The sequence below is a fragment of the Opisthocomus hoazin genome, chromosome 5 (assembly GCF_030867145.1).
Source record: "Opisthocomus hoazin isolate bOpiHoa1 chromosome 5, bOpiHoa1.hap1, whole genome shotgun sequence".
Lineage (NCBI taxonomy): Eukaryota > Metazoa > Chordata > Aves > Opisthocomiformes > Opisthocomidae > Opisthocomus > Opisthocomus hoazin.
The window spans coordinates 31,068,249-31,089,032 of NC_134418.1; the positions used below are offsets into that span (position 1 = coordinate 31,068,249).

General features: G+C 53.4%; 1 protein-coding gene across 1 annotated transcript; it reads left to right on the forward strand.

Annotated features, from left to right (window-relative positions):
- Positions 1 to 1,185: 1,185 nt before the first annotated feature.
- PARM1 (prostate androgen-regulated mucin-like protein 1) lies at positions 1,186 to 14,658 on the forward strand. Its single transcript, XM_075420857.1, has 4 exons — positions 1,186 to 1,305; positions 12,232 to 12,939; positions 13,686 to 13,764; positions 14,371 to 14,658. The coding sequence occupies exons 1-4, from the start codon at positions 1,254 to 1,256 to the stop codon at positions 14,453 to 14,455; spliced, it is 924 nt and encodes a 307-aa protein (XP_075276972.1). The 5' UTR covers positions 1,186 to 1,253; the 3' UTR covers positions 14,456 to 14,658.
- The last annotated feature ends 6,126 nt before the right edge of the window (positions 14,659 to 20,784 follow it).

The following is a 20,784-nucleotide window of genomic DNA, read 5'->3' on the forward strand; positions in this document are numbered from 1 at the left end:
TCCTGCAGCCCAGCCCTCGGTGCCTTGGCAGCCCAGCTGAGGCGTGGGGTTTGCAGCCAACGCCACAGTGGGGCGTGGGGGCTGTGCCCAGCCCTGCCATCTACTCAGATACCTCCTCCTGCCCATGGAAACATGCAGCACCTTCTGCAAAAGAAAGTCAAAAAAAGGATGGGAGACCAGGGAAATTATCTCACGGTTCCTATGACGCCAACAGTGTTATTTTTCCTCCTCCCAAGCAGAGGAAGGGTGTCAAGGAGAGCTGAGATGCTAATGGCACAGCAAAGCCACCCAACGCACAGCAAGGCAGCTGGTCTCCCGGCCACTCCAGAAACACCAGCTGCCTTGGATTTTGTGTCCTGCTGTTTTAGGCCCAGAGCCAGGGCCCGTCCTGAGAAAACACCGCACGACGCAACAGAATAGACGGCTGCGTAACCCCGGTTAAAGATAGCTTGGCCACGGCCCGGCTCCGATGACATCTTTTTCCGTAGCAAGAACGCGAAAACCCAGAGGAGAGGAGTTGAGCCTGAAAACGTTTCACCTGCAGCAAATCGCTTTCCAGAAGGAAAGAGGTAAAAAAACAAGTGGCACTTTTACCTCCCACTGCGCTGCGGGTGCCTCCCGGCTGGGTCCTTCGGCAGCGGGACCCCATTTCAGGAGCTGTTCGCGCTGTGGGAAGGCAGGGCCCTGGCTGCCTGGCTCTGGCCCGGCTCCCCTTGATGCACGTACCCGGGGTGTCCTTCTCTGCGGCCTCTGGACCCCTCGGATGTGGCAGGCAACGCTCAGCAGAGGCAGGGGCACCCCCTCCCCCCCCAACCATGGCAGCAGAAGACCTCTCCCCCGCGTGCCCCCGAGGGCAGAGGGATGCCCTGGCGAGGCGCATTTATTTCTTTAAAAACGCAAGTTTTACCCAGGCAGGAGCCGGCGTGGCCCTGAGGAAGGAGGGGGGCAGTGCCACAGGGCATCCCCGTCACCCCCCCTCGATGCCACCGCTCCCGGGGCCGCGCTCGGGGCCGGGTCCTCACCCCCGGGCAGGGTGCCCGCGCCCCGCACGGGCTGCCCAGTGCCCGGTACCCCGAGGCCGGTCCCCGTACACCCCGCCCGGTGCCCCGTCCCGGTGCCGGCAGGTGCCGCTGTGCGCCCGGCGCTGGAGGGGGGGCGGTGGCAGGGGCCGGGCCGGGGCGGGCGGCGGGGCCGGGCGGTGCGGTGCGGTGCGGTGCGTCCCTCCCGCCGCGGCTGCCAGCGCCGCCGGCACCATGGGCTGCTGCTGCCGCCTCCTCCTCCTCGCCCTCCTCCTCCTCCCGGCAGGTAAGCGCCCGCCGGGGGTTACCGGGGGAGGGGGGGGACACGAAACCGAGGACCACCGCTGCCGGGCGGGAGCGATACGATGGGGACCGGGGGGGGGCGGGGAGGGAAAGCAGACCCCCCGGCTGCCTCCCGGCAGAGGCGGGATGCCCGCAGAAGGGCTCCGCAGAGCACACTCCCCCCCTGCCCCGGTCCCACTCGTCCCCCCCACGCCCACCCCGACACCCGTGGGGCCGGGTGAGAGGTGTTTTGCTCCTCTTTTCCTCGACCCCTGCCCCGCAGAGGGGTCCCCAGCTGGCCTGAAAGCCAGGGCGCAGGAGGAGAAGTTCAGGGGACCACCATCATCTCCTTGCAGGCAGCCCCCACCCCGCCCGGGCTGGAGCTCACCCCCCCAGCCTCGCAGCCCCTTTCCCAGCAGGGTCCCTGCTCTGAAGGAGCTTTTCTTGCTTGCCCCAGCCTTGAGTGGAGGCTCCTGCACACCCAGCACTTTCCCCAGCCAGCTAAAGGCATCTCCCCCCAGCAAGATCAACCTCCTCATTTCATAGAAACATGCAGTTCGACATCTTTCCCCCGCTAAGACAGTCAGAGGAGACAGTTCAGTCCCTGGCAGGTGCGACAGCAAGCACTTTCAAGTGACAGCACGCACAGGTCATCCCTCCGTCCGGGCTGGGTTTTTAATAAACACAGAGCTGCTTGCTCGGAAACATGAAAAACACACTTGCATAACCGAGCAACAGGGCCGTGCACAAGGAGAAATACATCGGGCAAAGCGGATATTGATAAATTGCTGTCGGTGCGTAGCAGGGCAGCACGAGGGGACAAGGCTGGGACAGGTTTTGAGCTCCCTGCAAAAGCCAGCAGCCATGTCCCCAGAGCAGCAGCCGGGGAGGCCACATCTGCGGGCGCAGCAAAGCTGGACCGCATCAGCCTGCGGGAGATCTTCCCCTGCGAAGTGACCCCACTAGTGCAAGAGGAGGGCGAGCTGGCTAAATCCTTCTTCTTGTAAATGTGGAGTTTGCCAGCAAGCTCCTGTTTCTGTACTTCCCAAGCAAGAGCATTTGGGAGAGATGGGGATGAAACTACATTTGGCTCCTTCGTGGGCTTCTACCCGGCCCTGATTCAGCCACCACCTTGGCAAGCTGCTCAAAAGCAGCCAGCCTCTGCTGGGAGTCAGCCCTCAGCCGCTTTGGGGTTGGGAGGCGGGTTTTTCCCAGCGCCTGGGCCAAACCCAAAGCTGTTCCCACGACCATCCCTCTCTAAAGCACCAGCGCCAGCAGGGCTTGATAGGAGAGCCAGGAAAGATTTCCCTGGAGTAGAGTCCTGTGGTAGTCAGGCTGCTCCCAAACACCCTCAAAACCCCAGATCTTTCAGATGCTTTCTATGACTTTTTTTGCCCCACCATAAATAAATATATTTGTAAGTATTATTTCTATCACCTGTGAGAAAACAAAAAGCATGATTTAAATATGATTCAAGCTCATTCTTCAGGACTTAGTGATAGAGAGGACGTCACTGGGTGGGAGTGAAATAAGACTGGGCTTTGCCTGGCCACATAATGAAATAATAGCATCTCACACAAGGAAGTTTATCCTGTTATTACTTCTTACTCTGAATGTAAATTCAAACCTGCTTTCCCAACATGATGCCTGGCCGTGTACAAAAACACAGTTGCTGCAGGCCCGAGCCCGCTTTCTCCTTTACCAATTCACCCCGCTCCCCAGCCAGCAGCTGAGGCATTTTAAAGTAGCTGCAAGAGGCAGCTTTCAGCTTTCAAATCTTTGGGTGCTTCTAAAAGGAGCTTCTGGGGAGGAAAAGCTGCTTTTGGGGGGTCTCAGAGCCTGGCACCATGGGTTGCTTTGAGCTGCCATGGAGGAGATGAAGCTTTGAGCACTCCTGGCCCCACTCTCCTCTCCCAGCTCAAAAGAGCAAGCAACAGCTTCAGCCTCTAATACTAGAGGATGCTTAGAGTCCTTTGCTGAACCCAATTGCTTCTCCTCCCGAGGAAGGCTGGGATAGTGCTGGTGCACCTTGAAAGCTGCACCTAGCAGCAGTAATTAGCAGCTAGCCAGGAAAATTGTTTAGCTGGTGTGTTGTCACTTGGGCAGAGCTGCTGTTTGCAACACGCCTGGCTAGCTTGAGAGCCATGTCCGAGATATCCACCTGGAAAAATGCATTGTTAGGGGGCCCAAGCCCAGCTGCATGGGCAGACGGGGCTGATATCTGCCAGCCACCCAGCCCAAAGAGCTGACAAATGGTTTCTCCTCCCAGGGTGCAACACGCCAGGGAAATAAGCACAGCGTAACACATTTGCATGTTTCAAGAATATAACGTGTAGTATCTAAAGTATTTTTTATTTAAATCCAGCAAAACTCATTTTAAAAAGAGCTGGTGCTGTAAACTACTGTTCTTAACGAGGGCAAAGGTCACACTGAGATGAAAGGTTCCCACAGCACCCAGCAGCCTCATTATGCCCAGCAATCAGTTAAAGCCACCACACGAGGTGACAGCCTGCCAACAAACCCCAAGGGTGACAGAGGGCCCTGCCAGCCGGGGGTTCTCCAGGACCAGAGAGGTTTTCCACCCCAGGTCCTCAAACACGTCTAGCTGCATGGGTTGACCTGTAGCCACAGGTTGTTTTGTCACTTGGAAGGAAAAACCCTCTAAATGCTCCTCTTCACCTTCTTTTCCTGCTGTAATTTCATTGCAACTTCAGGATAAAGTGCTTCATGAGTTGAATAATTAAGCAACACTTAGCCACAGGGTGAAACAATGTTTTCTTCACATGAAGGGTGATGGGGCTACCCAGCTCCGCAGCTGCTGTGGAGGGTGGGTTTGTTGTGCAACCGCAGCTGTCTGCCTGGTTCCTCAAGAGCAATCTGCCTGCAACAGCTTTCCTCAGTCTGAAAGTGTGCAAGAGCAAGCCAGGCACCCATGTTAGCTCCTTCCTCCCATGCAAGTAGCCAGGGGGAGAGCAGCTGCTGCTCCCAAGCCAGGCCATAACCCACCAGCCAGGGAAGACCTCACTTGGAGCCCCTCCTTGCCAGCTTGCCCAAAGACCCCAACTTTACGTGTTTGACCATGCGGGTTTTGCACTTGCCTCTTGCGAAAGGCAGGCCATGCATCTACAAGAGATGTTGGTACAATCCCTACACCCAGGGAGGTGGATACTGACGGGTTTTCTTAGCAGCAACCCCTATGGGGCTGCATCCTCAAGGAGGGCTGCCAAGGGACATCCCTAGGGTGCCCTGGTCAGCTGGGTGTTTGGGACAGCCTCTCCCCCAGGGGTGGGGCCTCTGGATGGTGAAGGACACAGGGAGACAGCACGTTGATTTCCATTGCGTAGCTGTTTCTATTAGCTACAGAAAGCTTCAGGCTTCAGAGCAATTAGACTTAAACCACTTAACAACCATGCAGCAGAAGAGAACTAATCACCCAGGAAGCCAGTTTGGCTCGCTAGTAGATCAGAGCAACTGCAGATTTATTTGATCTGACAGCCTTAACTTCTTTACGCAGTTATTGGAAAGCTTTGCCTTTTACCTGTTGATGTTTCTGGACCCTGATTTTCTCCTTGGTTTCTTCCTCCCCTCAACCAGTTTTAGACTGTCACTGATACAACCTGACATTGAAAAGAAAGGTGATATAGCAGGAGCTGAGTGGGCAGCAAGGAAGCAGTGCATCACCCAGCGGTGCTCCCACTGCTGCTACCGTTACAGGTCACCAGCATCACATGTGCTGCTGGAGGTTTGCTACAAGCCTGGAGAGCCACTGTGTTGGCCCTTATTTATTCTAAGCTCAATATCAGCCAGGGATGTCCCCAGGAGTTACCATTTCCCAGTGCCAACCCAGGTGGGTGCTGCCTCAGAGATGGCATGGAAAGCTTGTTGGGTCTGAGCCAGAGCTGCTCCCAGATCACCCCATCTTCCTTATTTCTTGGGGACAGCAAAGCAGGGCTCTGCAGCAGTGCCCTAGACAAGCAGAGACACAACCTCAATGCCAAAGACAACCACCATATCATCCTCCTTGCTCTTCCCATATCAGTACAGAGTTTAGTCAGACCCTTATTTACTGCAGATGGGGCCCTCCAACTAGAGAGAAGAGAGACAAGCAACACCAAAGCCCAAGTTACATGGTGACAGAGAAGGTGAGACAGCCCAGTGCTGAACAGCTTGAAAAACAAGTTGAACCCAAAGCAAAAACCAGTTTTATTTAGTTTTAGTCATCACAAGGAGACCTTTGGCTATCCACAGCTAGGCACTACCAGTTTTACAGCTAGGCAGCAGTAACACAACACAAGTTACACCTGAGCACAACAAGGGGAAGGGAACTGCAAAAACCAGCACAAGTTGGGGGAATCCCCAGCCACAGAAACCAAAAGCAAGCTAACAAGGTCATGAACAGGAAGTCCTCACCCTATATTTAAACATAAATTGTTTTAGTGTTCTGCATCATTTAACCTGGTAATACACCAACACGTGCTGCAGGACCAAAGGAGCCAGGAGTGCTCCGTCATTGTGACTTGGTGAGAACCTAGTGCAGGACCTACAGAAGATCAAAGAAGTTGCACACCATCAAGTGCATCATCCAGAGTAAGCCACACCAACTCACATTGTTTTTTAGAGTACAGGTACCCCTCTCAAAACATTGAAGTAAGAACTCACCCCTACACACATACTTTCCCTCACTAGTATCATATATTACAACTAATTACTCATAGCATTTTCCTGTACTCCTAGCAATCCTGCACAGAGAGGACACAGCTCTGGCCACCAGCTTTTATGTCAGAGCCCCCAACTGCGCTAATAGCCCCTAGTCACCCTGGCGGGCCTCACCTGGGACCCCCCACCCAGGCACCCTCAGCCCGTTGGGCCGGGACCTCCGTTTAAGCTCCGGCTCAGGTCTCTGCTTCTTGTCTGAATTGTGTGGTAGATGTATCTGTCTGTAGTGTTGGGTGGGTTTTTGGGCCTGTGTTGTCTGTAGGTTGTCTCTAATCTGTTCCTTTTTTGGTTTGGGCTGATACTCTGATTTTGTTTCCCCTGTTGACCCCGAGCTTAATGTATCCCCTTGTCTTGAGCAGAGGATGGGCCTGTATCAGCATTTTTCTGTATCTACCCTAGATGTATTTTGTAGGTATGCAGTGAGATTACTGCTGACTTTTGCTTTCAGTAGCAGAGACCCATAAACTGAATATGTTGCCTAGGTGCTTGTGTTAGTGCCTGCCCCAGAAGCAGCTGCTGAGCTGGCATGGAAAATGGTACCTAATCTTGCTGTGTCAGCAAGGTATGTTGTGGGCACCTGACAGACTTCTTTGTTGTAATAGCTTGTTCTCCATCTGTTGTTGTATTTCTTGTTCAGAAAGGGTGGTTAGATTCCTTGTGTAAGTATAGTTGGGGTGTGCTGCTGAGAGGGACAAGAAAAATTATATTAACGTTACAGAAACCTATGTTATCTCTGGGGCCTGGGCTGCTAGAGGAGCATCACGTACTGTGGCTGGTGCATGGGTGCTTCTGTTAATTCAGGCTGAGAGCACTACTTCACATGGTGTGTGGGTTAGGTCATGTGGACCTTCTGGTAGTTACATCAGATGTGATGAGTCATGAAGCAAAGCTCTTTAAAAGCTCCATCTCTGCCTTATCAGTGGATGTTTGTTTGCTGTGGCATGGCTCCTCCATCTGATGTCATTCACTTGGGCTAGAGATGTTCTCTTGTTCTTTATGCTGTGTTTCAGCTGGCAGAGCAATTTAAAAGCTTGCTGTGATTGCTTCTGGAGTGCCTGAGAAACGCATTGCTGGAGAGGCTGCCAGCCCAGGTCAGGCAGCTGTTTCCCAAGTAGAGCATGGGAAGTGTTCAGCTTCTGCAAGGGTGAGACCTCCACCTTTGATGGCTTGCAGAGGCCAGGAGAACAGCATGCAAATAGCAGATGGAGATAATCCATCAGGTGGATTGTTCATTCCTTGGGTTGGCAGGTGATCAGAGTTAATATTCCCTGAGAGCAAGATATTTGAATTGTAGGGCTGTTTTCTGTATTCCTAGGGAAGAGAACCTAGAAAAATGACCTTTCAATTTTCATGTGGGGCTGTGAAGTATGGTTTCCTATTGTTTTCCTGGTGGTTACATTGTCCTGGCAGTCCCCTGCCCGCTCCTGCTCCGAGCTGGATTCCAGCGGGGTGCTCAACTGCCCTAAGTGAATTAGATGGGCAAATTCCTCAGGGCTGAACTATGCTCGGCATCCTTTGATAGCTGACATCCTTCGATCCCTCTGACAACCCCTGTTTGAGTTTTTTTAGCCTTTGAAGTCATGTGGTCCTAAAAGAAGTTTTCTGCTGGGTTTTTTGTTCCTTATGCCAGTGCACTGCTCTGGTTCCTGCCCACACCTGCAGCTCCTACAGACCAGGTGTTGGAGGAACAAGGAAACCCTGCCTTGTTTTTTTCTTTTCCTTTTCAGATGTGTTTGTAAAGGACTGGGCTTGCAGACAAGCTGGGTGCTCTTCTGGCCACCCAGCTCCCTGGGGACGGGCAGCACCCACCTGCGGGGCTGACTGGCCATGAGCTGGGTCAGTGGCGTGAGGACACGTGGAGATCTCAGCCAAGGAGGTCCTCGGCCAGGTCCTTTTTGTCCTCTCATCCTAACCTGGTTTGGAAGCTGCCTGCCTTCCCTCTGGGATCCAAGCTGGGCTGCTTCTGTGATGCAAGTGAGCACAGCCTATGTGTGAGGGGGTGATGTGCTGTGGGTGAGGGCAGTTGCTGGGTCCCAGATGACCCAATGGAGATGATGGCTCAGGGGAGCAAGAGGATAGCAGGGGGCTGGTGCAAGGTTTGCTAGCAGAGATAAATGCAGTGCTATTGATCTGGAAACGAAAGCCTGGTTGGCAATGACCGTACAGGAGCAGAGGGCGATGAGGGAAAACCAGGGCTGAGCTGAGCAGCGTGCTGCCTTCAGCCGTGCTTGGTCTCCTGGGAAATGTCCCTGTGACTTGTGACCTGCTTGGCTGGGAGCACTCAGCCAGTGGCCAAGGACTGTTCCTGCATCCAGTCTTGGCTCATGCTCTGAACTTATACCCCTCAGATATTATCAGAAACTTCCTGACTCATCCTGGCTAGTGGTATTGCCAGCTTTATGAGGTCCCTGTCACTTTGCTTCCAAAGTTCAAGCTGATCAAGAGCTCTGATCCAAAGCACAAGCAAGCAATGTGGGACCCTAGGGTGGCTTTGCAGAGAGGTGGAAACCTGCTTATGTCCAGGAGAGACTGGAAGCATCTACATTTATAGAGAAGTAATAAACTCTGAGGGTGCTACCAGCCCTGGGAGGGTCCTGCTGTGCTCGATGAAACAGCAATGTGTCATGCTACAGGCTGCATGGGCTGTTTGCAGCATGCTGGAGAAAGGATTATTTTACAGAAATACAGGTAGACGTTGAACGCTGATTTGAAGAACACCAGGGGTGAAGGGGTGCTTGGTCTGGGTTTGTTAGCACTTCCAGCACCCTCAGCTACCACATGGTAGCTGATTTCTGCCTTGGCTTAGCCATATTCAGGGCAGACCTCTCAAAACAGGCAATAAGCGCTCTGCTCAGGGTATGTGTGAGCTGCAGAGCTACTCTTGGCAATGCAATGACTGGTCAGCCAGGGACCTTCAGGCAGCATCACAGAGGCTGAGGGGTTTGCTGTTGCAAGAGCATTTGCAGTGATGATGCCTTGAATCACTGCTGATGGGGGAGGTTGATTTGGTGTTGCTCATGTGTGTGAATAATCCACTTACCTGAGGTCAGAAGTGTGGGCACAGGGAAGCTGGTGGAGCTGGGGCAGGGCATGCTGGGCCAGAATACTTGGGTTCTTCACTCATGCCTTGGTATCAACCTGTACTGCTGATCTGCCTTTCCGCCTGTGTGTCTCCAGCTGCCCTAAGTGAACTAGATGGGCAAATTCTTGAGGGCTGAACTATGCTTGGCATCCTTTGATAGCTGACATCCTTTGATGTCGTCTTCCATCCATCTCTCTCTGGCAGAGACCATGCCTCCTCTTGCCTAAGGCCCAGGATGGCTGCATGGTGTTAAAACCTTGAGAAAGACCCTGTTGCTCAGTGGTCCTCATGAATCCAACCATGGATTGTGTGTCCCACCCTCAGCCATGAAAACCAGCAGGCCGTGCTTTCCTGGGGTTGTGGCTGATGGCATCTGTAGCTCTTGTGGTGTGGGAGGTTGTGGACTAACAGTACCTGCTAGAAATGGCGCTTGTACCTTCTTTCTCTTAACAAAGGAGATGCAGTTTTGGCAGCCTCCCTTCTTTGTGCTCTGCCGCATGTCCCGCCCTGAGTGAGTGTGCTGGGAAGACCATGTGAGGATGCTTCAACCTGGTCAAGAAAGGGCAAGGGGAGTACCAGTGTAAAAGCAAAAAAGGGCACAGATCAACCACTTGAACCTCAGCATCAATGTGTCGAAGAAGCAGGCCCTTGCAGCTTGTTTCTGGCCACTGAAAGTGATGTACCAAATGGTGTTGGTACCTAACAGATGTTGCTGCAGGTGCTTTTCAGGTCCCACTATGCTGCTGTATGAGTGCGCAGGCATGGTACCTGCCTATGCTGTAGGGGACCTGGCACCTGCTGCCTGTGGCACATCAGTGTGGAGAGCTACACAAGGGGATGGAGCAGCACAGGGAATATTTGGTTTTGTGGTGCTGCAGTGCCTTAACTGAGCAATTGATCCACCAGCCTCTGCAGGAGGAAGGGACAGGATGAGAGGGGGCCCATCAGGGTTGTTGGCTTTGTCCTGGTGAGATGCTGTGGGTGAAGCCAAGCTGTGAAAACCAATGCATTCATCTGAACTAATGGCTTTTAAGCTCAGAATTATCATAGTAATGCAGCTTGAGTTCATGTGCCAGTAACTCCTGGGTATTAACCAGGAAGCCTGAAATGTAGAGGTCCTGGTGTGAGGAGACATCAGAGTGCCCTGCTGACAGCAGAAGCTGTGCAGGAGCCTGGTATGCTTTGGGAAGCTGGGAAGGGGGAGGTGGGATGTCTGGGTGCTTCCATGCTGCTGTGGTTGGACTGAGTGTGGAAACCATGGGTGCTAAGCCAGGTGGCTTATTTGGTAACCAGACTCCAACTTGTCATCCATCTCTTCTCTCTTACCCGAAGGTCTATCAGTCTTGCCCCTTAGCACACCGAGAGCCCAAGGAGGGTGAAAGCTCAGAGGCATCTCCAAGTGCCTGTCCCTGGGAGAAGAGCACCCATGGCATCAGTCCCACCTCCTACATGGGAAATGGGGCCCATCACAGGGATATCTACAGAGCCAGGAATAAAAATTTTGGGTCAAGCGTTACAGGTGCTTATGCTGTAGTAGAAGCCATGCCCAGGAGCTGGCTTTAAATCCCTGACCAAGCATATGTTTGCAGTTTCTATTTGCAGTTTCTATACAGAAAATGCCTTCATGAAAGGTGTGCTATGTACCCAGTGCTTGCTGCAGTGAGTTGGAGGTCCTTAGCAGAGATGTCCCTCCTGCTGTCTTCCTCCACTGAAGGTGGAGGTTGGGTGAAGCTGTGTTAGACACCTGCAGCCTTCTGCTTGCACTGATGGCTGAAAACACCCCAAACCACGGTTTAGTGAGTCCCTGCTCACCAGTGCTGCATCCCACCATTTCTACACACAGGCACTAAATGTTTCCATCGCTCTTTTGGCACAAGGTGCTGTCTGCCCTAGCAGCCTTGTGGCTCTCCTGGGTGCTCAGCAGTGAGGGAGGGGCTTTACTGGAGGAACCCCGTGTTGCACAGCCCCTGCTTCCAACTCTGAGTCCTTCCCACCCCACTGTTTCTTGGGGCAGCTTGATGTGTAGTCAGTCACGCAGTGGGCCAGCAACAGCCCTGTTTCTTCTCAAACACATCTGTAGTGCAGGCTGGGTCCCTTCTTGCTACCTTGGGTGTCACCTGCATGGATGACATTTCAGTTTGACTTGAGGGACAGCAGATTTGGCTGTGGTGGTTGATGACATCTCCTTGGGGGGTGGCTTGGTGATGGGGAGGAGAGCTTGATGTGCCCACCAGTAATGCCCAGCCATGCGATCTGCAGGCTCCTACTCGCAGAGAGCTGCCATGAGAGTTGTCTGTGCTCTCGCTGCTGTTGTTTCTCAGATAAGCACCAAGCTCCTGTCTCTGGAGCTGAGGTGGGAGTTTGGCTTCAGGGCTCCCACAAAATCAGCATTTTGCTGTGTTTTTTTTTGTCCTCCACACTCATGTAACAATTAATTCGTTGTGGCTTGTTTGTGCTGGAGCAAGTTCTTGTTCTTCCTAGTGCTGGTCTTCAGATGCTCTGGGGGTGTAAATAAATGAATGCATGGGAATGAAAATCCCTCCTGATGTCACTTCATGTTGGCACGCTCTTCCCCTGGCCCCACCGTGCCGAGGGAGCTGCTAGCGCTGGCCCAGTGCTGAGTTTAGCCCTGGGTAGCGGAAAGGATGGTGGGGGAGAGCCCCAGCAGTCTGCTGGTGGGAATAGAGGAAAAAATGACTCATCTTGGTGCTAAGAAATGGAGTCGAATGAATGAATGCACAAGGAAACCGGGGGGAGAGGAGAGAGAGGCATCTTGTGTTATCATTCCCAGCTGCGCGGGGGTTGCTGTTGAGGAGGAGCTTGCTCCCCTACTGCTTTGCTGGCTGCTGGGAGGAGATGCTAGGAAGATGAAGGAGGGGGTATTTTGAGATGCAGGGGATCTCAGCCTTGGGGAAAAATGGTGCTGACCCATGCTGGGGCAGCTGGTCTGGTTTAAACCTCACCTCTAGCGATGCAGGGATATTTCCCATCGTTTTATTTGAGATGGCTCTCAGCGTTTTAAAACCAATTAACTCATTTCCAGCTTCATTCCCAAACCTTTCAGTGTTCACCCAAAGCTAAGGTTGCTCCAAGGATTTCCCCGTTATTAATATTTCTTTGTCTCGCTCCTAGGACTGGGTGATGACTCCACAGCATCGCCCCTTGCACCTGCCAGCCCTCCCTTCCCCTCAGAGGGGACCCCATCGGGACTGGGCTCCAGGGATGCAGCTGTCCCCATGCCAGCTCCTGGCCAGCCCTCGCTGCCCACATCCACAGGACCTGCTGGAGATGGGATGTCCTCTGGGCCAACGGAGGGGAATGGCCACAATACCACCCCTGCGGTGGCACTGTCCCCTGCTCCTGCCTCCATCACCATGAGCTCCATGCCTGTGGCCACCATAACCACAACAGACAGCCCATCTGTAGCCTTCAACCCCAGCTCGAGGCCACCAACCTTGGACACAGACCCAGGTCTTCGGACAGCAAATACTGCCAGCTTGGCAAGAGGCACTACGGATCTGGGGGCAGCTCCCAGCCCCACGGGTATACCTGCATCATCGCCATCCTCCTCCCTCCCCACCGGCGACCTGAACTCATCCCCTGGGATGGTTTTGTCCCCAACGCCGGTCCTCATGAGTCCCCACACCACCCAGCCACCGGCACTGACCAAGGATGTCCCTTCTCTGGAGACGCTGGCTGTGGCATCAAGCCTGGCTGTGGAGCCAACGTCCCCACCAGTGACTGTGACAAGCCCCACTGCAGCTGAGGCCATGGCCACTGGAAAAACCACCCTCTCCACCGGAGTCACCATGGAAGAGGTCCCACGTGCCCTGAGCGCAGGTGAGCACCACCACTCTTCATATGCATATATAGATAAAATGGCAGCCTCCAGGTGCTTAGATAAGAGGGGCAGACGCCCTGAACTGGAAGGGAAGAGGTGTTCAGGAGGTTTCTGAGTGCACCATTCAGCAAAAGCTGAGCTTTCCTGGAGGAGCCTATGTCATCTGCTCCGCCGGTGGAGACAAGGAGCCGTAGGTACCAAACCTCGGTTGCCCGGAGATGCAAATAAAATCCTTACGTACAAATCTGAGGAAAGAGTTGCCCTGAATAATAGTTGCAACCTGAGTTAGGAAGATGTAGGGTTTTCTTCTGCCTCTTGGAGACCTCACTAAGCTGACACTAGCTTTCACCTGTCCTCTTCCGCAAGCTCACATAGCTTAAAAGCGCTTCATAAGGCCAGAAAAGGGAGGGATCTTGAGCATTTTCTAGCCTTGGCTCAGCTCTAAATGCTGCCTGATGCCAGGAGGAGCATCAAGGAGCACGTCCATAGTCCTCAAGCAAAGCCCAGGTGTGTGTTATCCCAGATCCACCTGCCGTGTCTTTATGAGAAGGGGGTCATTGCAAAAATACAGGGGTGCCCAGCATCCTCCGCAGGAGCTTTGGGAAGCAGTGGGGGAATGTCCCCACCCCACCAGACATGGCTGGCACGGGTGTATCTGGAGCAGCTGGGGTGTGGGGTGGGTGCTGCGGGGCTGGGACGTGGCAGGGCTCAGCGCTACCCTTTCTGATGGACCCTCCCTCCGCAGGGAGCATCGTGGCCATAACCGTGACGGTCATCGTGGTGGTGGTGCTGGTTTTCGGGGCGGCGGCGTACCTCAAGATCAGGTAAGGCTGTTTTCGGGGCACTTGCCCACCAGGGCCCCCCCCCCCCGCCCCCACGCCAAGGCTGCAGCCCCTCTCGCCATCGCAAGGGTGGTGCTCAGGGGCAAAGCCCTGGGCAGATGCTGTCCCCATGCCCAGTGGGCTGATGTGCAGCCTCTAGTCCCAGCACAGCTGCACTTTCTACCACGTCTATATTGAAAAGCAGAGTTTTCCTTCCCCATTTTACAACAGCCTCACTCAAATGCCAGAGACGCTGTTCATCATCGTCATAACCAGTAATTATCCCTACAGCAAGCTGCTGCCACAGGTCTTGCCGTGACTTAGACAATAAACAGCAGCACAGCCCAGCGCTGAGCATCTGTAATGAGGCTTTGCCGACAGCTGACACGAGCGAAGGTCTTGTTTTAATTCCCTACCATATCCCTGTCCAGTTCAACAGGGGCAAAATCCTGCCTGGGCGTGTTTTCTGTCGTGATGCTTCCTGGTGAACTATCCCAAAGCTTGACCTAGTCGGGTCTTGCATGCATTTTTTTTCGCCCCATGGTAAAAATAACTAATAAACCACCAAAGCAATTGGTAACGCTGGGGCGGTTTGCTTTCCCCTGGCAGGCACTCCTCCTATGGCAGGCTTTTGGATGACCACGACTACGGCTCCTGGGGCAACTACAACAACCCTCTCTATGACGACTCCTAGCAGGAATGAGGAAGAACAACAACAACAAAAAAATCCTTAATTTATAAGTGCTTCTGCAGCAGAGCATCCACTGTCGAGGAGATGCCCAGGCGCCGAGGCACCGCTGTGGGCAGGATTACGTTGGGTGCAGTGGATGACAGGCAACCGGAGGGTGGGCGTGCAGTGCCCACAATAAACCTGAATTTTGGCCTTTGCATAGGAAACTCTGGGTCTCGGGACACACCAGCCACTCGGTTTGTAGGCAAGGGAACCCAAATTCCCCAGCGGGGAGGTAAAGGAGGAGGATGGAGGTTCAGCCAGTGCTGTGGCACCCTTGGAAATGCTGCTGCCCCATGGCTCGGGTGGGGGAACACGAGGGCTGCTGAGCCAGAGCCAGCACCGTGCAGGGGTGTCCTGTGCTTTCACATGCCCCTTCCTCTGAAATCATCTCCCTGCACGGCCCTGCGGTGAGATGCTTTGCCTTGCAAGGGACCACGAACAGTTATGGGGCTGCTCCATCACCACTCCCTTTCTTTTCCTGCAGATGCTTCTGCACAGAGATGCTTTGCCTTGCAAGGGACCATGAACAGTTATGGGGCTGCTCCATCACCACTCCCTTTCTTTTCCTGCAGATGCTTCTGCACAGAAGCTTGTAATTTCATTTTTTTTCCATTTAATTGTGTTTTTCTCACCAAACACAGCACAGGAGCCTGTGGGAAGGTGCATTGATCACCCATGCTCCTGGGCCAAGAGTTCCCCCACTTCACACATGGGGGTGCCTGCTCCACAGCTTTATTTTTAATCCTTTAAAAACTTGGCCGCTAAAATACAGCGAGGTGTTTTTTTAGTCCCCGGTTTACGCGTTCAGCTACCAGTGTGCGAAGCCGGGGGTTGGCTGATGGCAGGCCTGGTTTGGGGAGGGGTTGCTCACCCTAGCCCACGTCCCCTCGCTTGGCCGCTTCTACCTCTGGCTAACTCCCCCAGCAGTGCAAAGCAACGCCTTCAGTCTGCATGGTCTCGGTAAATAAATCGGCACTAAATGGTGCTGCAAAGGTTTGGGGCTTCCTGGCAAGCCCCCAGAGCTGGTCACCATCACCCCGGAGGCTGTAGATCGGCTGCTTCCCACAGACCCTCGGCAAGCCGGGGGCACGACTGAGTTTCTGGAGGGGTTTTGGGGAAGGCAGCAGCACCCCCGCACAGGTAGAGGTGCAGCAGTTCACAGCGTTTTATGTCCCTGCTCTGAATTCTGGACCGTTTCCTTGCGTGGGGAGGGTGGGAGGTTGATCAGGGTATCCTCCAAGACACCTGTCTGCTACAGCGGAAGCCCTGAAGCAGCAAGGCGTTTGCTGGTGTGAGGAGGGCAACCGAGAAGCAGCCGCTGTTCCCTATGGGATGCAGACAGGTGAGGCAGGAGAGGCTTGAGCTGCCATCTCACCCCAAACACGGGCGTTGGTTTGCTTCGGGTTAACCGGTGTCGGCGGCGCAGGCTGGGAAACAGGCTCTGCTGTTTGCCCCGGCCGCTAAACGAAGCATGCTGGGGAACATCAAAGCTCGGGGCGTTTGCATGATTGCTTCCCACAACAGATGTGTCATCTCTTGATTTTAATCAAGCGAGCGTAATAAATGTGGCCAGCACTGTAACAGCTACCTGAAAAGGACAGGAGAAAAGAGGAAACCTCCTCGAGCTCTGCTTCCCAAAAGGAAATGGTAACCATTATGCATTTTCCTTTTCCTTCCTAGCCTTTTTTAGCCTCTGCAGTGTCCATCCTTTCATCTCCCCTTTTGTATTAGTGTTAGTTGGGTGGCTGAAGCTCGGCTCAACAGCGAGACTTCAGCGTGGGATTTGCTGGCACTAAGCCTACCCACTAAACTGTGGATGCTGAGCTGTTCCTCACCCTCTTTTAGTTCAAATGGGGTAGAAACGGAGAATAAAGCAGCGAATGGTCACTGCACCTTCAAACCACAGCCAGCCCAGGAAACTCTTGGGGCTGGGAGCGTATACGGGACAAGATTTATGGTAGGACTGCTCTGTATCCCACTCACCCTCTTCCCCAGTCAGCATCCTGCCATTCCCATCAGGTTCCGGAGAGGTGGGTTGTGTTTAGGGAGGCAGGGGAAGAGAGGGGGGATGCGATGCTGAGCAGGAAGCACTGTTCGCAGCGCTGGCTCCAAGGATGCTCGGGATGAGCAAAACTCCCTCGTGCCTGTTTGGCAGCGAAGAAGCAGTGAATTAGGCCACCTTGGCTAAGAAAAACCACAAACTAAGTAAAAAAAAACAACCCTCCCACCCTTTTGCTCTTGAAATATGTTGGACAGCACAGTCTGGTACTCGCCCTCCCCAAAATCTTGCAGAAAAGGCTCTCCCTTACCCCTGCCAGCAAGAAGTCACCCAGAATAGAGTCTGCTACAAAACCATGCTGGAGCTACAGCTCAGTATTGTCCAGCAATAGCAAAAAGCAGTCATTAAAAAAAAACACCAACACCCCAAACTATTAAAAAAATCACTCACTTTGTTCAAACACTGCTGCTAAAGTAAGTGAGGGAATAAAGGGAGAGGAAAAGCCATCACCTTCACTTAAAAAAATGTAATCCCCAGGGGAATAAATTCCTTTGTCATGAAGGAGAACAGAAATTGGATGTCGTCTTCTGCAGGACACTGTGAGTTTCTAGGAGGAAGGCTTGGCCAAGAAATTAAACGAGACCTCATCAGTGTGGGCTAATTTCACATGCAGACTGACACTTCATCTCTGCATCAGCAGTGAAAACCAGAGACGCTGTCTTGTCCCCAGCGCCACCAGCTGTGGGTCTGTCAGGCTGGCATGTGGAGGCTGCTTTCCGGCTCAACCATACGCTTGGATGCTTGAAATGAATGAGTCTCTCTTGCCTACAACACAGGGCAGAGGCTGTGCGTATTTTGGGGGATATCCTGGGGTGAATAGAGATTCCTCACTTCCTGCAGGAGCCTGAGACCAGGAACCATCCCCAGCGCCTTTTCTTTGCTCCTCAGCGTGGGAGAAGCAGTGAGGGAAAGCCTCTGCCCCACAGCACTCGCCTAACAGGTAAGGTAAAAGAAGAAAGGATGCACATCCCACCTCCCGACACAGCTCAATCCTCCCAGCCCATCACCTGAGCCTCAGGCCTGGGGAAGGGTGCTTCATCAGGGCACCTCTCCTGCCCTCTCCCCGCAGCCGGCCGGGAGCCTTTATCAAGACATTTACACCGTGCCTGAGCTTTAGCCTTATTTACTCCCGGTGAGAACGGGCTTCTTGGAAAACTTGTATTTTGTAATGGTGGGTGGAGAGAAAGGCGTGAGGCCATTACCCGCCGACTCCAAGCAGCAAAGCATAAATAAATACATCACATTCATCCCCATAGTTTGGAAACAGAGCTGGAAACAGCAGGCTAGGGTACGTGCTGCTGTACCACCACCTGCAACTCGGAGCATCCTCCTTAAAATGGAAGGGGTAAGCGAAGCTCAGCCAGGCTCCCAGCTCGGGGCCAAAAACAGCTGGGGAAGGGCTTGCCAGGCTGGGTACCACAGGATGCGCCCCGTAAAGCTCCAAGGCATCGCTGAGTGAAACCCGGCATTGGCCTCAGATAAAAGCTAGGGGGGTGAAGGGGGGGGACCGTGAGCGAGAGGCAGAGATGCTCTGACTCTGCTGCTGTGAGTATGGCGCAAGTCAGCCCTCCGCACCGCTACAGGGATGTTAAATACGTCGCTTCGCAAAGAATGAAGAGATGGGTGTTATTTCAGCTGATCCCGTGCAAAGGCCAGAGCTCTCTCCAAGCCCAGACTTTATATCTCATTTATTCATAACGCATCCACCCCGCAACATGGATGATGTGTTTATGTCTACAGCACTGGGTGCCAGCAAGGGCCAAGGCATGAGACAACCTAAAAAAATAACAGATGCACTTGCCAAGTGGAAAAAGCACTTTATTACAGGGGATGATGACCCTGAAGGTTCAGCCTGGGGCAGGAATGATGCCTGTGTTCAAGGCGATGGCTGCAAACACCCTTCTCATCTTCCCAGCTCAGACCCTCCAGCTTATCCAGGGTTTTCACAGAATCACAGGGAAGGGACCTCTGTGGGTCATCTAGTCCAACCCCCCTGTCGAAGGAAGAATAGAAAAACACCCAGCCAGGACATGCCATAAAAAATCTTTCCCCCCCTCCTCTTTAAAAAAAAAAAAAAAAAAAAAGATGAGGATAACTCTCTGCCACCAGCTTGTTTTATTTACAAAAATAGCAAGCACCCATTTTTTCCTAGAGGCTTCCCACCTCCCCCTCTTTGGCTCAGTTTCATCTCAGAGATATTTTATTTATATAGAAAAAATAGTTCACATAGCTCAGTGCAGAACATCCCATTCCCCGGCCTTTCGGGCAGCAGCAGAGCCTGGCAGCAGCACTGCAGATGACGTGCGTGATCCCTCTCCGGGTCCCCTGCCTTGCCCTCCCCAGAGAGCCGGCAGGCCACTTTCATCACCATTTCCAGGGTCCGTCTGGCCTCACTAATAGCGCTTCTGTTTTGCCTGTTTGTAAATATGCTAATGGCTCATCAACATGTTTCCAAGTGCCATCTTCCCAGACTCTCGGTGGCAAGCAGCAGGCAGCTCAGGAAGTCCTCTCCTTCAGCTCTCATGGCTCACAACTACGCCCAGTAAAACCACTTGGCCTTCAGCCCATCCAGCTTGTCCTCCTAGATACCATAGAAAGATTTGTGCATTTTTATTTTTAGCCCTTTATTTTATTTATCAGCCAAGAGCAACCTCAGGCACTCAACAAGCTAAGACCCAGATGGGCAGGTCTTCTGCTCCCCATTGCCGCAGCACACCCAGGGGCAGGGTGAAGGTCTGAGCTTTGGCAAGCAAACAGCAGCTCTGCCTGGGTCAAGGGACACAACCAAGAGCCATCAGCCTCTGGTGGGACTTCACCCTCGAGTGAGCACACTCCCAAGGGCATGCTGAAGCCCACTCACCATCCTGCCACCTCCACCCCTCCCAGAAGCCACTGCCACTTGCCAGCAGCTCCAGGTGTTTGATTTCTTACTCTATTTTGCCAACAAAGATACTTGCAAGCACAACCAGAAAAAAAAAAGTGTTGAAGGCCTAAGCATTTCTCACAAGTCTTCAGATAATCGATTATTTTGCAATTATTTGACAGGTTTAGAAAGGGTTGGGTTTTTTCCCACAGAGCACCCAGACTTCTTCCACCCACCCTATCCCATCTGCTCAGCCGGGCAGCAGCTGTATTACAGGGACCTGGACTTGCAGCTCCATCCACCCTGAGGGACTCCTGTCCCCTAAAGCTGTAGGAGATGAGCGAGAAGAGGAAAGTGGGCGGGCCAGCACCCCAAGATCCTGTCTCTCAAGGCTCTGCTCCAGCCTCTGCCACCCAGACCAGAGCCAGCTCCTTGCAGAAGGTACAGGAGTTGCTTCAGTTGTCAGAGAGCAACTAGCTCATGACAGTGTGAAGCGACAAGTTACAACTCCCGCATGCAAACTACCCCCCCGACTCCAGCTGGGATCATCAAGGAGAAAAAGCGAGGAAATCGCCCTGTTTCCAGCACAGAGGTCCCAGCACACCCCTGGGCTAAGCCAGCACTGCTTGGAGCTGGAAAGACAGATGCTCTGTTAGCCTTCCGAGTTATAAATAGCACAACGTGTCAAGCCTTTCCCTAATTCCAGTTGGAAAGAAAAAACAGATGGTTTCTCTGTAGCCAGGTGGGGGCAAGACATCAGCTGCATCCCCAGAGAATCCAGGGCTCTTCTGCGGTGGGACAGGGGGTTTTAAATGTGCACAAGGAGGAGCCTGCACAGCTTCAGGGAAGGGGCTTCTCCCACCCAAAAGGTGGGGGCTGGCAACAGAGCATTCCCTTCCCTGCCTTTCCCCAAGCCCTCCCAGGGATGCAGATCAAAAACACACGTTGCTGCTACTTCACTAGAGCTTAGGGTGGAGTTTCACGGCCACTGCCACCAGCTGAGCACCCACCAGCTCTGGGGTACCACCCCAGCACCCCTCCAGCTGCAGCCTTGCACCCACAAACCCCATCCCTGGGCACGCAGCCAGCTTGAGAGGAGCCTGTCGGAGGGGAAAGCTGTACAGGAGGCTTAATATGCAGCACCCCTGCTTCCCCCCCAGAACAATGCTGTTGGACCCAAGGCCATCTGACCACGGTTATGGGCTTTCTGCCAGCAAGCCAAGAACCACACCAGAGTCATTAAACCCATCCTTCCAGCCCAAAATTGGGGATCCCCTTTCCCCACTGCTCCTGAGCCGTCACCCTGCACCTTCCTGCAGGCACGGAGGGCTCAGCCGAGCCCCCCGGTCCTGCATCGCTCCGCTCATC

Bases quoted from the DNA above. Each gene is read 5' to 3' on its own strand.
- PARM1 (XM_075420857.1), top strand. From the start codon at position 1,254: ATGGGCTGCTGCTGCCGCCTCCTCCTCCTCGCCCTCCTCCTCCTCCCG. The intron at 1,306-12,231 runs GTAAGCGCCCGC...TCTCGCTCCTAG, and splicing joins CCTCCTCCTCCTCCCGGCAG to GACTGGGTGATGACTCCACA. The intron at 12,940-13,685 runs GTGAGCACCACC...CTCCCTCCGCAG, and splicing joins CCCACGTGCCCTGAGCGCAG to GGAGCATCGTGGCCATAACC.